This window comes from Takifugu flavidus, chromosome 19 (assembly GCF_003711565.1).
Source record: "Takifugu flavidus isolate HTHZ2018 chromosome 19, ASM371156v2, whole genome shotgun sequence".
NCBI lineage: Eukaryota > Metazoa > Chordata > Actinopteri > Tetraodontiformes > Tetraodontidae > Takifugu > Takifugu flavidus.
Window position 1 is genome coordinate 3,815,095 of NC_079538.1, and position 15,210 is coordinate 3,830,304.

Below are 15,210 nucleotides of genomic sequence, written 5' to 3' on the forward strand. Positions count from 1 at the left end.
TATCAGGCTTTTCATTTGCGGCTCCACACAGATTTGTTTTTGGGGTTTTTGGTCCAAAGTGGCTCTTTCACCATTTTGGGCTGCGACCCTGCATTAGCATTTCACCCTCACCTGTGTGTGGGCTCCTGAGGAGCACTGTTCTTCAGTGAGCATCTAATTACAACAGCTCGGTTCTAAGTGCTGTTGATGAAAGCACTCGCCCGGGTCGCACGTTCACACTCGCGTACGTTAAAGGTAAAAATGGTTCGCAGGGATTTGAAGCTGCGCACGTGTAACACTGCCTCGCCCGTACTTCCTTCTGAGGCTGACTGACCAAAACCACTTTAGATAAGAAGCTCGGTTCAGTGAATCAGGAGATGGGAGAACACACACGTGCACGTGCAGGCACGCACACACACGTGCACGTGCACGCACACACACAGGAGAGAGAGAGTGCTGCTATTGTTGTTGGGACATTACACCCACTTTGATTTATTGCATTAAAGTCCACTTATTCCATCCCCATCTTCTTCTGACCCTTTATTTAACCTAGTACTCAGTACAACCCCCCCCCCACACACACACACACACACACACACACTCCACAGTCTGATTCATGGCAATGACTCATCTGGACACAATATCTAGACTATTTTGTAATTCTCTGTAGTCTGTAGCTGCTCCTGTGCAGCGTATTTGAAATGGGCCGGTGCCACAGGTGCTCCACTATCAGCTCAGGAAGGTCCAGTTGCTCCACCTACGCAGTGTTTACCCCTACTGCCCCTCACAATCTGAAGCCATGTTGAGAATTTCCCCAGTGCTAGTTCATTCAACCTAATCTGACCTTTATCGGGAGGAGAATAAATGGGAATATTAACAGGTTTCAGTCAAAGATGGAATATTCCATACAGACGTTAAGGAATGTTGGAGGAGGCTCAGCTGCAATCATGGACAATCTACGTTTATTTCAAACGGAATTACCTTCATGGGGAAAAATAAGAGCACTACAAAGGAGCACCTAGTGGATCGCTGTGTAGCTTCCCGTCTGTCACACTTCCAGACTATCAGGGGTTCCACAGGGGTCAGGCTCAGGAACCTGTTTGTTTGTGTCCTCCAGCATGGACACTTGGGCCAGTGGTGGTGGAGGGGGTTTCTGAGTATCCGCTGTGGTAACGTTCCTCCTGCAGGGATAATAACGCCATGACAACCGTTAGTCCAAGTACAGCTTAGATGTTCCCTCAAGCAGACGCGCAGTAAAGGAGAAATTACAGGGGAACAGTGACAATCACCTGATTTATCTCCTGGTGCTCTTGGACACCTTCCCGATCCAACCGTGTTCAGCTGAACTTCTGGGCTGGAGTCAGCTTACTGACACACCTGCCACAGGTCACTGCAACCTCCCTAAAACAAACCTGGGTTCACACACACACACACACACACACTCAAACACACACACACACACACCACACACACACACACACACACACACACACACACACTCCTGGTCTACATTAGAGCTTCTCTTGAAGAACTTCCCAGAACTTTTGCTGAGTCTTTGATCTCCTTTTCCCCTCTGAGTTGGAGGATGAGTCTGAATCCGGCCATCAGTGAGTTAATGGGGTTCTGGTGGACTTGGCTCCTTCACACAAGTTCCCCCGTAAATTCTGCCTGTCGTTCACATGTGGGGATCCAGAGGTCCAGAGAGACCAGGACCCACAGCTGCTTCCAGCGTGGGCTCGCTAGACAGGGCAAAACTGACCCTTTTTCTTCCCTTCTGCTCACTAAAGCCTTTGGGTCCATTTCCTGGCCTGACTTTGACCCTCCCTAACACCTGACACACCCCCTTCCAGTGGGGGGGTGAGCGCTGCCTCCTGCTACACAACGCTTTTTTATTGCTGTATCTTTTTTTATCCCTCTCAGTTTTCTGTATCGTTTCGGGCTCTACCAGAACCTCCAAAAACAGAAAAATAAGTAGATTTCCTCCTCTCTCTATAGAAAACAATGTTATTGATTAGCTTTGGACCTGGCTGAGAGGAAGACGACCAGCTCTGCGTTTGCCTTCAGAAGGACCTCTTTGTGTTTTACAGAAGAGAAATCCTGTAAAAAGCAGCGGTTTGAACTTCTTGGCATGAGAGAGAAGCAGCCTTTGTATAGAGTTTTATCGAGGATCCTCAGCATTGTGGGAGACACAAAGGGAAGGCAACACACTTCCAGGAGGAACCTGGTTGGTCTCTGACCAAACCTTCTCGCTCACTTTTGTCAGGCAGCAGTTTTTATAGGACTATTGAGGCGGAGGTGGACTCCACCACATGGAGTCGTCCTTTTCCTTTCCTCTTTATCCCCTTGAATGTCCTTTTATCCAGGTTCTCTCTCCAGCAGGTTGGTGTGGTGCCACTGCTGATGGATCAGTTGTTGTTAGAAACACAGACGTGACTTCATGAATAACGATAGCAGCTCGTCTCACGGCGAGGTGAACCGGGCTGCTGCTCTCACTGGGCCTTATCTCTGTGCTGCGAGGCACCAGGCAAATAAACCCATTTGCCTTGTTCATACAGTGTGCGTCTGGCTCCCAGGCGCACGTGCATGCGCACGTGCATGCAAACGTGCATGCAAACGTGCATGCAAACGTGCATGTTTGAGTGACAGAGGGAACAAGGGCTGCTTCCTTGGCTGTAAGGTCTGATGCTGCCCGTATCCCTGCGACTCTACCCTGCCTTCCTCTCGCTCATATCCCATGGGTTGCTGTCACTCACTTGTCGGGCTTCTGTCACAGCTCCCACTTTACCTTCCAGGAGTTCTGGTTCTGGTGCTGGTCGACACGGTGGGTCTAATTGTGCAGGTCTGTCTCCCTGTGAGGCACGAGCTGATGAATCACGCAGCATTTAATGTATCGCTGATCCTTACGGCCTCAGTGGAGCATGAAAAACCCTGAACTTTTAAAAATGGAGCTGTACTTTCCAAAGTTTTCCTCCGGCACCGGCGTGCACGGACCACCACTTTGGAGCCCGATACTTCAAGTCAGCCTCGGGTTTTTTCTCTACCCAGTTTTAAACAGTTTCAACAAATACTTTGATTAAAAAACTATTGACCCAATAAGTTCCACACAAACTGAAATGTCAAGCATCCAAGCAAACTGTTTTTAATTACAGCTGCGGCCGCCGAGCCGTAGGTGTGGCGCCGTGCACGAGGCCAGAGCATCGCTCAGCGGACCAAGGACCAAGAGGTTCCCTCATTAAGGCCGCTTCAGGCTTTACTGGGCTCCACGCACAAGAGAAATTCAGCAGAGACACACTTTCACACTTTGTACAGAAATGAAACTCTAAATCCCTCTGAATGCTCAGTGGAGCACGCGGACAACTCCCCAACCCTAGAACCCTGCTCCCCAACCCTAGAACCCTGCTCCCCAACCCTAGAACCCTGCTCCCCAACCCGAGAACCCTGCTCCCCAACCCTAGAACCCTGCTCCCCAACCCTAGAACCCTGCTCCCCAACCCTAGAACCCTGCTCCCCAACCCTAGAACCCTGCTCCCCAACCCGAGAACCCTGCTCCCCAACCCGAGAACCCTGCTCCCCAACCCGAGAACCCTGCTCCCCAACCCTAGAACCCTGCTCCCCAACCCTAGAACCCTGCTCCCCAACCCTAGAACCCTGCTCTGAACCATCGGCAGCAGCTAATGATTCGTTCTGTGTTACGCACGTTCCGTACTGTGAGGAGGACGTGATCAGGTTGGCCAGTAGACTAAAGACTAGTCCGTGTCCTGCAGCTCTGCACGGTGCTAGCAGCCACTGCGCAGCTCTTCAGCAGACTGCTCGCTGCTCTGAGACTTGCGGACCATTGCATCAGCTTCCCTGCCTGCTTCTTCCCAGGCCTGTTGCCTACAAATGTGTACATCTGTGGATCTGCCCCCCCTCTGATGTCTGTTTGATGTTACGCTGCTGCTTCCAAGGGCTAATAAAGCTGGCCCGTCTCTGCACCATGTCTAACCTGGTTTGCTGTGTGTGTGTGTGTGTGTGTGTGTGTGTGTGTGTGTGTGTGTGTGTGTGTGTGTGTGTGTGTGTAAAATGTAAAGACGGTCTCTCTCTCTCTGTCTCTGTCTCTGTCTCTGTCTCTCTCTTTCTCTCTCTCTCTCTCTCTCACACACACACACACACACAATCAAAGCAAATGTAAGAAAGCTGCCGCCATTGGACCATCGAGTCTAAATACATCCCATAGTCGGGGGGGAGCAGAACCCTGTTAAGACTCTGAAATGGAGAGGGCTGCTGATTTGGTCTCAGCCTTGACCTTTAAAGCGACGGCCTCACCTCCAGAGTCCCACTGAGTGACATTTGCCAACGACTCTGACATTTAGTCCCGTTTGAGGAAGGAAAGTGACTCATTTATTCACCCCCAATTTCATTTTTCCTTCCTGTTGAGTGCAGCCAGCGTGGTCACACAAGCGCCGCTGCTTTCTACCGGCCACCGCAGCGTTGCCAGGGAGGTTGTTGGGGCATCGCACTCGCGACTCAAACCGGCCCCTTTGAGTCAGGATCTGGCATTTCCTCGACATGAAGCCCTGCAGTGTTCCGGCTCCGGGTCGTTGCGGCTCCGGGTCGTTCCGGCTCCGGGTCGTTCCTGACGACGCCGACTCCGCTGGGGCACTTGAATGACACTTCACTTTGTCTCCACTGTGAACTCCTGCACCAACAGTCTCTCCAGCTTTCTACTTTTCCTGTGTTGTTCCGGGGAGTCCAATATTCCGAAATATAAGCTTGTGCTGTTTCCCCTCCATCATCCTGATTACTTACTAATCGTGCTTAATGTTAATGCAGAAAACATAATGGAAAACTTGTTTTCTCCAGTAAGGCTTTGATTTGGTTGCAGCCAATCCCACGAGATCCCACATAAATGCATGTTTTCCTCCAGACTGGATCAGTTTTTTCATGTAAATTCACTTTTCCTGGACCTTTTATTTCAGTAGCTGAGCAATGAAACGAGTGAAACGAGCCGACTGTCAAATTTTACCGAGTCAACATCATCTGAGCCACAAGAGAGGAAGAGATATCTGCAGAAACTAATTTTTATTGCGTGTGTGTGTGTGTGTGTGTGTGTGTGTGTGTGTGTGTGTGTGTGTGTGTGTGTCTGCATATTTGATATGTGAGGCAAGGATTGCAAACGTTGAGAATATCCAGCTGGAGGGAGCTGCTCCACATGATCTCGTGTGTGTTTAGCAGAACCGTTTGTTGGATTAAGAGTCGCTGCTCCTGTTACAATGTGAACATTTCTGTATTTTAACCATTCTTAGTCGTTTTCAAAGGGAATTCCGCATATTGTCTCTAATTCCCAAAAGTAGTGATGGGAATATTGATACATCTGAAGTATTGATCGTAATGTGATGGCAGATGTTTATTAGTACGAGACTATGGTCTGCTCTCTCTCTCTCTCTCTCTCTCTCTCTCTCTCTCTCTCTCTCTGTATCTTCCACCCCCCCCCCCCCTCCCTCTGCACCTCCACACATTGATCAGTGTTACTCTGTATTCTCTGTGTATCCCCCCTGGACCCCCCCATGTGGCTAAGTAGTTGCTCCCTGTTTGCTTCTGTACATTTTATTACCATTTAAATGACCTGAGGGACACTTTATTTTAGCCGCGTCCCCCTCTAGCATCACTGTGACCAACCGTGTACGTAGGTTCCAGTCCCAGCACTTCCATAGGACTCATCTTTACCACTGACGTGTAAAAGTTGCTTTACTGAGGCTCTCTGGAGAATCCTGACATCCATTTGGCTTTTATAGATCTGCCGCCTGTAGCGCAGCCTCCTCTGTGTGTGTGTGTGTGGTGTGTGTGTGTGTGTGTGTGTGTGTGTGTGTGTGTGTGTGTGCGTGCGTGCGTGCGTGCGTGCGTGTGTGTGTGTGTGCGTGCGTGCGTGCGTGCGTGTGTGTGTGTTTGTGTGTGTGTGTGCGTGCGTGCGCGCGTGCGCGTGCGTGCGTGTGTGTGTGTGTTTGTGTGTGTGAGAAAACCAAGTAATCGCTGAAGAAATCAAAGATCCAGCTGCAAACGAAGGGAGGCAAATTCATGCTCTCTGGGGAGGTGAAGAGGAGGGAGGTGATGAAGGGTGAGGAGGGAGGTGATGAAGGGCGAGGAGGGAGGTGAGGAGGAGGTGATGAAGGGCGAGAGGGAGGTGATGAAGGCGAGGAGGGAGGTGATGAAGGGGAGGAGGGAGGTGATGAGGGCGAGGAGGGAGGTGAGGAGGGAGGTGAGGAGGAGGTGATGAAGGGTGAGGAGGGAGGTGATGAAGGGCGAGGAGGGAGGTGAGGAGGAGGTGAGGAGGGAGGTGAGGAGGAGGTGATGAAGGGTGAGGAGGGAGGTGATGAAGGGCGAGGAGGGAGGTGAGGAGGGAGGTGATGAAGGGCGAGAGGGAGGTGAGGAGGGAGGTGAGGAGGGAGGTGATGAAGGGCGAGGAGGGAGGTGAGGAGGGAGGTGATGAAGGGCGAGAGGGAGGTGAGGAGGGAGGTGAGGAGGAGGTGATGAAGGGTGAGGAGGGAGGTGAGGAGGGAGGTGATGAAGGGCGAGGAGGGAGGTTGATGAAGGGCGAGGAGGGAGGTGATGAAGGGCGAGGAGGGAGGTGTGTCAGGGTCCTGCAGGAGGACGCCTGGGCTGGGGGAGGTCTGGCATGTAGGCGCTCTGCACCCCCCCAGAAGGAGCAGTGATCTGGGCCACATGTCCCACAAGGCCTCCAGAGTGATTTGTCTTGGTTGGAGAGCTCTCTCTCTCTCTCTTCTCTCTCTCTCTCTCTCTTCTCTCTCTCTCTCTCTATCTCTCTCTCTCTCTCTCTCTGTCTCTCTCTCTCTCTCTTCTCTCTCTCTCTCTCTCTCTGTCTCTCTCTCTGTCTCTCTCTCTGTCTCTCTCTCTCTCTCTATCTCTCTCTCTCTCTCTCTCTCTCACACTCACACTCACACACACACACACACACACAGTGACTGCGTAGCTTTTAGAGAAGATTCCAAATGCAGCAGAACAGGCAGCAGAATGTGAGCGGCATGGACCCGTGTGGCCCCCCAGGCTCATCTAGGGACTCTCCTCATATTCCAGAGACATTCAGGAAATAAAGGAAACATTGTAGACGGGATCAGCTGCTTCAGCTGCTTATTAAAACTTGTTTGCACTTTTCCTGATGTTGTGGACGTCCCCCCCACCCCCCAGGGTTAGGGTTAGATACAGCTGGAGCACGTCCCAGAACTTTAAGTGAATCGGAAACACCAATTGTTCCCATGACCATTCCGAGCAGCCTCTTCCCCAACTGTAGCTTTGTACGGAAGCGCTGGTGATGTGGGCGTGGTCCTGCCCGGCGTCCCCCTCAGCTCCTCTTCCTCAGACCTTTCCTCCACATGGCGCCCGTCTTTCACACCCTGCTGGGCGGTGGATCCTTCGGGAGCGGAGCTGCCAGCGTTCTGGCGTATGCCGCTGTGGGGAACCTGCTGTCCTCAGTGCGGCTCTGCTGCTTCTGACGTGTTTTGTCTGCTCAACGCTGGCCTGGGTGCTTTGAGAAGCCCTTCAGATGACGGCTCAGCCACAACTGCTGCCCGTTAATCCCCGGCCAGGAATGTTCCATCGAACCTGGTGTCTCATTTTAGGGGTGAAAACAACATTTCAAAGAAGCTGCGCTGTAATATTCCGAGTTGTGAATGATTCCGGATGAACGCCACATGCAGCCACAGTGTCTCTTATTCCTCTGTTGCCAGGGAAATGTCCTTTAATGAGACGTGTCTTTGTTCTTCCTCAGGTTTATCGTAAAAAGGCATTGGAGCTGGGGGAGAAGCTGCTGCCTGCCTTTAAGACGCCCACAGGCATCCCGTGGGCGCTGCTCAACCTCAAGAGGTAGAACCACTCGCCGTCTCCGTCTCTGCTCTCTTCACACTCGCGCTCGCTGCAGTTCGACCAGCAGCACGTTCGCTCTCCAAGCGTTGAAGAGTTCTTTGGTCTCAGACGTGACGTGAGCGGCTGTGTTGTGCGAGCGCTGGGCCGCCATCTTCAAACAGCGCCTGGCACTCACAGGAGAAATCAGAAGGTTTGGAGCGCCGGAGATGACAGAGCGCCGTTTCAGGAGTCCTCCAGCTATGAACGCCATGGCGGCTCTGAAAGGCTGGTTCGTATTGCTGAGGAACAGGAAACAGGAACCGCCTGTTCTCACTGTTTCGTAGATTATTTTATTCTCCTCCCTTGTTATGATATATTTATGGAAGTTAGCATTAAAGTCAATAACCGACTGAGTGATCCTGAGTCATTTTAGCTGTGTTGATAACCTGGTCTCACAGTGGTGAAAAGGTGATCGTTATGTTGGTTAAAGTGACCTTGGTGCCTCAGCCACGAGCGCCTCCTGCTGCTCAGGTGATGGAACGTTTGTTCTCCTCGTCCCCAGAGACGCTCGCCGCTCTTCAGCTTTCAGCCCTTAATTAAAAGTCAGGTTGTCCTGACGATAAAAGGGCTGTGACAAATTATTTTCGCCCGGTGTGTATGAACGGGTGAACGGATTCCCGCCGGCGCTCCTGCGGGGCAGAGGAAACACAAGGTGTGTTTGAATGTGTGTGGGCGTGCACGTCCCCGGGGACGTGAGCAGATTGCCACCAGTAATGACTTTACCTGCATGACTGAGCGATGATAGCTCAGAAACACACACAGCATCACAAATATGTCCAGTGATTGTTTAATATATTAAAACAACTTTTAAAACAACATCACACACACTTTGATGAGCTGGACGTGAGGACTGAGACCTTCTTACTGGTCTCCTGCAAACACCCACAGAAACATTCAAAATGCTCCTGTTTAATGGTAGTTAAGGAGATCTGCATGGTTCCCCCGACCGAGATGGAAGCAGAGTGGATCCCAAAACACAGACAGGCCCAATTACCAACTCTGTCTGTGGTCCCAGTACCGCTTCACTGGGGACTGTGTACTGGGGACTGTGTACTGGTGACTGTGTACTGGGGACTGTGTACTGGTGACTGTATACTGGGGACTGTATACTGGGGACTGTATACTGGGGACTGTGTACTGGTGACTGTGTACTGGTGACTGTATCCTGGGGACTGTGTACTGGGGACTGTGTACTGGTGACACTGTAACTGGGGACTGTGTACTGGTGACTGTATACTGGGGACTGTATACTGGGGACTGTATACTGGGGACTGTGTACTGGTGACTGTGTACTGGTGACTGTATCCTGGGGACTGTGTACTGGGGACTGTGTACTGGTGACACTGTACTGGGGACTGTGTACTGGTGACTGTATACTGGGGACTGTATACTGGGGACTGTATACTGGGGACTGTGTACTGGTGACACTGTACTGGGGACTGTGTACTGGTGACTGTATCCTGGGGACTGTGTACTGGGGACTGTGTACTGGGGACTGTATACTGGGGACTGTATACTGGGGACTGTATCCTGGGGACTTTGTACTGGGGACTGTATACTGGGGACTGTATACTGGGGACTGTGTACTGGTGACTGTATCCTGGGGACTGTGTACTGGGGACTGTGTACTGGAGACTGTACTGGGGACTGTGTACTGGGGACTTTATACTGGGGACTGTATACTGGGGACTGTGTACTGGTGACTGTATCCTGGGGACTGTGTACTGGGGACTGTGTACTGGAGACTGTACTGGGGACTGTGTACTGGGGACTTTATACTGGGGACTGTGTACTGGAGACTGTGTACTGGGGACTGTGTACTGGGGACTGTATCCTGGGGACTGTGTACTGGGGACTGTGTACTGGTGACTGTTTACTGGGGACTGTATACTGGGGACTGTGTACTGCCTTTGGTTGTTGAACATCATTGCTTAAACTACTTGTAAGTGTCTGTAAGGACCAACAGAAAGAACTCAGGAACTACCGTGGTTAGAAACTAGGAGTTTAATTAAAACGTTAAATAAACGTGAAGTCATGATTTAGGGCTCTCATAAACTCCCCAACTGTGAATCTATCAAAGGTCACATTCTCCCTTTGTCCGTCGATTTACTGATTGTTGACAGAAAGCAAACTTGTGAGGGGAAAACCAGAAGAAATCCGAGGTGGTGACCCGGAGGGGGGGGGGGGGGGGGGGAACCAGGCTCTGCTCCAGCACTGGATCATGAAAACATGGGATCTAACTTTTCCACACAGGCTGTCGCATTAAAGAACGGCAACAGTGGTGAGACTGGCCGCTGTGGAATTCTGGCACCTTCAACAGGGAATACTGGGGTCACAATCCAGGACACGTTTTTCATTTCACACTTGCCGAGTTTGTTACGAAGATTGTTTTGGATTTTCTTCAATAATTAATATTCGGGGGGGGCAGAAAAGCTCGAATGATCTCCATTTTTTTCTGGGTCAAGGCTTGGATTCCATGTTTGCAGCAGAATTCCCTGAGTAGTTTAGTTCCTGGCTGAACAGCAGGAATAATTAACCTTAGTTTCAGGACCTAATTCCACTCTCCTACTTTTTTTGGCTAAAAACGGGCTTAAGGATATAAGATCATGGCGGCAACCACAGGACTGTAGTTATTACACGTGCATACAGGTGACTGTAGTTATTACACGTGCATACAGGTGACTGTAGTATTACACGTGCATACAGGTGACTGTAGTTATTACACGTGCATACAGGTGACTGTAGTTATTACACGTGTATACAGGTGACTGTAGTTATTACACGTGCATACAGGTGACTGTAGTAGTTATTACACGTGTATACAGGTGACTAGTTATTACACGGCATACAGGTGACTGTAGTTATTACACGTGCATACAGGTGACTGTAGTTATTACGTGCATACAGGTGACTGCAGTTATTACACGTGCATACAGGTGACTGCAGTTATTACACGTGCATACAGGTGACTGTAGTTATTACACGTGCATACAGGTGACTGTAGTTATTGCACGTGCATACAGTGACTGTAGTTATTACACGTGCATACAGGTGACTGTAGTTATTGCACGTGCATACAGGTGACTGTAGTTATTACACGTGCATACAGGTGACTGTAGTTATTGCACGTGCATACAGGTGACTGTAGTTATTGCACGTTGCATACAGGTGACTAGTTATTACACGTGCATACAGGTGACTGTAGTTATTGCACGTGCATACAGGTGACTAGTTATTACACGTGCATACAGGTGACTGTAGTTATTGCACGTGCATACAGGTGACTAGTTATTACACGTGCATACAGGTGACTGTAGTTATTGCACGTGCATACAGGTGACTGTAGTTATTACACGTGCATACAGGTGACTGTAGTTATTACACGTGCATACAGGTGACTGTAGTTATTGCACGTGCATACAGGTGACTGTAGTTATTACACGTGTATACAGGTGATTGAGGCCTCTCAACGTTTATCCCTGAGTCACTCCTTCACCAGCTCAGCAGGTGCTGCGTCCTCGTCGAGCTCGACGAGTCGTCTCAAGTTCGTCATCATCAGTGTCGATCGCACAAAGGGACCGACGGCACAACAGCACCAGGGACAATGTCAAAGTGTGTGTGTGTGTGTGTGTGTGTGTGTGTGTGTGTGTGTGTGTGACAAAACTGTGTGAAGTTTTAGTGTGAAAACTCCCATTTTTCAGTATCTAAACTAATAGAGTGCTGGTGGATTTCAAGGGGGGGTAGAGGAGTCGTTTTTGAACCTGTTGCCCCCCTCCTGGTGGGCTCCCAGTGTCCTGCAGCTCCCAGTAATCCCAGTAACACCTTTAAGAGTCAGTTTATCAACTGTTCACACTTTGAAGCTTGTTTGTTTGAGCCTATTTTTCTTCCCCCCCACCCCCCTCCCGCCCGCCCCCCCCCCCTCCCGTCACCCCCCCCCCCCCAGTGGTATCGGGAGGAACTGGCCGTGGGCCTCAGGCGGCAGCAGCATCCTGGCAGAGTATGGAACCCTCCATCTGGAGTTTGTTCACCTCAGCAGCCTCTCGGGGAACCCTGAGTTTGCCCAGAAGGTAAAAGAGCGACATGAGACCAGACCTAACCCTGACCCTGACCCTGACCCTGACCCTACCCTGACCCTGACCCTATCCCTGACCCTGACCCTGACCCTATCCCTGACCCTAACCCTGACCCTGACCCTGACCCTAACCCTGACCCTATCCCTGACCCTAACCCTGACCCTGACCCTATCCCTGACCCTAACCCTGACCCTATCCCTGACCCTACCCTGACCCTGACCCTGACCCTAACCCTGACCCTGACCCTGACCCTGACGTTTAAACAGCTTCTTATATTTCTCTGTTTTCGACCATCAGGTGATGAACATCAGGAAAGTGCTGAACCGCCTGGACAAACCTCAGGGGCTGTACCCCAACTACCTGAACCCCAACAGCGGCCAGTGGGGCCAGCGTAAGTCTTCCTCCCCCTCCCCCTCCCCCTCCTCCTCCTCCTCCTCCTAGCAGCCCTTCCTCCCCCTCCTCCTCCTCCTCCCCCTCTTCCTCCTCCTCCTCTTCCTCCCCCTCTTCCTCCTCCTCCTCTTCCTCCCCCTCTTCCTCCTCCTCCTCTTCCTCCCCCTCCTCCTCCTCCTCCTCCTAGCAGCCCCTCCTCCTCTTCCTCCTCCTCCCCCTCCTCTTCCTCCCCCTCCCCTCCTCCTCCCCCTCCTCCTCCTCCCTCCTCCTCCTCTTCCTCCTCCCCCTCCTCCTCCTCCTCCTCCTCCCCCTCTTCTCCTCCTCCTCTTCCTCCCCCTCCTCCTCCTCCTCTTCCTCCCTCCCCCCCTCCTCCTCCTCCTCTCTTCCTCCCCCTCCCCTCCTCCTCCCCCCTCCTCCCCCTCCTCCTCCTAGCAGCCCCTCCCAGCCTGCTCCACGCCCACCAGACCCCATTAGCTCCCTCTCATGAAGATCCATCTCAAAAAGTCCGACTTTCCCGACGTGCAGCAGTGATTTCTGGAATATTTGTGCTCGTTGTGGATGATTTCTTCATCCTCACAGAAATGTTGTGACTTTAGTCACTAATTTACACACAGGAAGCAGAAATGTGCATAAAAAGGTGTTTTGTAGTTGTTTTCATTTTCCTGTAATCAGAACATTGCGGTGCAGTTTGTGATCCGTCCTTTGGTGCTGCTGGTTCTAATGGACCTCATAGCAAAGCCGAACATTCTTATCATCTCCCAGCAGAAGCGTTGCACCAGCAGCTCTTTTCTTCTCTTTTCACCTCCAGATGATCAGAGCTGACATTTAATCTCTGCGCTGCACAAACAGGGCCGGACACCTTAATGACACATGCATATGGATGAGCCCCCCCCCCCCCCCCACACCCCCACACACACACAACACACACACACACAGCTGTCCCTGCTGCAGCCTCACCCCGACCCGACCTCCCTTCACATTCCACCGTATATCTGAACCATCACAAACGGGTTCTCCCACACTAGAGTTGGTCTTTGTTCCCATCGAGGACCTCCGGTCCTGGCAAGGCTGGTTCCTTACGTAGATCTAACACACACATACGATCATAGCATCTCGTCCTCATCTGTGTGTGTGTGTGTGTGTGTGTGTGTGTGTGTGTGTGTGTGGCAGATCACGTGTCTGTGGGCGGTCTTGGTGACAGCTTCTACGAGTACCTCCTCAAGGCCTGGCTGATGTCGGACAAGATGGACGAGGAAGGCAGGAGGATGTACTACGAGGCCCTGCAGGTAGCGGCGCAGCCCTGCTCTCCGGAGGGACCCTGGTGTCCTCCGGCTGCATGCTTCAGCAATCATTTCACTCATTATTCTTCTCAAGGTTTTACAGCAGTTAATCCGGCACCATTTCACTCTTGCGTAACCACGGCGATTTGGATTTTTCAACCAGCTAATTTCAGCTAGCTTGCCTGTGTGACAAAGACCCCTGTCGGCCCCTGAAGTCCTTAATCTCACACACTTCCTGTTTGGTGGTAAATTCCGGCTGCAGTGTTCTCTGTCACTGTTCTTGACAGGAACTGTGACACTTCAGTCTTTCTGCTGAGCTCTGCTTCGTTTCAGAGATTAGATCTCCACAACTTCCTCTTCTGCCCCATCGCTCTCATGTCAAAGATTTCTCAAACGTGTTGTGTTTGGGGTTAAAGTTTAAAGCCCGGCAGATCCGTCTTCATAATGGGAAGAGAAGTGCAGACATTCAGGAGAAAAACAGTTTTCCCCGTGACATGGATCCTTTATGTCGTCACCCCAGGCGATAGAAGACAACCTGATGAGGAAGTCCAGCGGCGGCCTCACCTACATCGCCGAGTGGAAAGGGGGGCTCCTGGAGCACAAGATGGGTCACCTGACCTGTTTTGCAGGCGGCATGATGGCTCTGGGCGCTGACGGGGCGCCCGGCGACAAGACGGGCCGGCAGATGGAGCAGGCGGCCGAGATCGCCCGGACCTGTCACGAGTCGTATGCCAGGACGGGTCAGTGCGCCTCAGGAGACGCGTGGTTGAAAGGTCAACGGCGCCGCTGCGGTCAGACGCCGTCGTTAACGTGAGCTGTGCTTCCTCTGCAGCGCTGAAGCTGGGGCCTGAAGCCTTCCGCTTCGACGGCGGCGTCGAAGCCATCGCCACGCGGCAAAATGAGAAGTACTTCATCCTGCGGCCCGAGGTCATAGAGACGTACATGTACCTGTGGAGGCTGACTCACGACCCCAAGTACAGGGAGTGGGGCTGGGAGGCCGTTCAGGTAACCACAGCTGCCCCCGCCGGCCGCACAGGTGCACACGGGCTCTAACAGGCAGGAAACGCTGTTGCAGGCGCTGGAGCAGCACTGCAGGGTGGAGGGAGGCTACAGCGGCATCAGAGACGTCTACGCCGCCACGCCCACGCACGACGACGTGCAGCAGAGCTTCTACCTGGCCGAGACCCTCAAGTAAGAGCTGCACCACACTCTGGGTTTAATGCTGCCCGGGTCCAGGGCCTGCACGGGTCCAGGGCCTGCACGGGTCCAGGGCGTGCACGGGTCCAGGGCGTGCACGGGTCCAGGGCGGGTCCAGGGCGTGCACGGGTCCAGGGCGTGCACGGGTCCAGGGCCTGCACGGGTCCAGGGCGTGCACGGGTCCAGGCGTGCACGGGTCCAGGGCGTTTCCTCTCTGAGGAAATCAGAGGCAGCAAACAGGATGCTAGCTCGTCTCACTTCCTGTTTCGGCAGCCTCTGTTAGTGTGTGTGTGTGTGTGTGTGTGTTAGTGTGTGTGTTAGTGTGTGTGTTAGTGTGTGTGTTAGTGTGTGTGTGTTAGTGTGTGTGTGTGTGTTAGTGTGTGTGTGATCTAGGA

General features: G+C 52.1%; 1 protein-coding gene and 1 long non-coding RNA gene across 2 annotated transcripts in view; one reads left to right on the forward strand and one right to left on the reverse strand.

Moving 5' to 3' along the window:
• Nucleotides 1-15,210, reverse strand: part of LOC130516352 (uncharacterized) — a 235,224-nt gene that overhangs the window by 208,618 nt on the left and 11,396 nt on the right. The window lies entirely within an intron of this gene.
• man1a1 (mannosidase, alpha, class 1A, member 1) overlaps nt 1-15,210 on the forward strand; it is a 43,167-nt gene that overhangs the window by 25,631 nt on the left and 2,326 nt on the right. Inside the window, exons 5-11 of the mRNA XM_057017282.1 lie at nt 7,742-7,836; nt 11,819-11,942; nt 12,246-12,339; nt 13,509-13,624; nt 14,139-14,358; nt 14,451-14,623; nt 14,694-14,809. Of these exons, the coding sequence (XP_056873262.1) occupies nt 7,742-7,836; nt 11,819-11,942; nt 12,246-12,339; nt 13,509-13,624; nt 14,139-14,358; nt 14,451-14,623; nt 14,694-14,809 (938 nt within the window). The remainder of the gene's footprint in view (nt 1-7,741; nt 7,837-11,818; nt 11,943-12,245; nt 12,340-13,508; nt 13,625-14,138; nt 14,359-14,450; nt 14,624-14,693; nt 14,810-15,210) is intronic.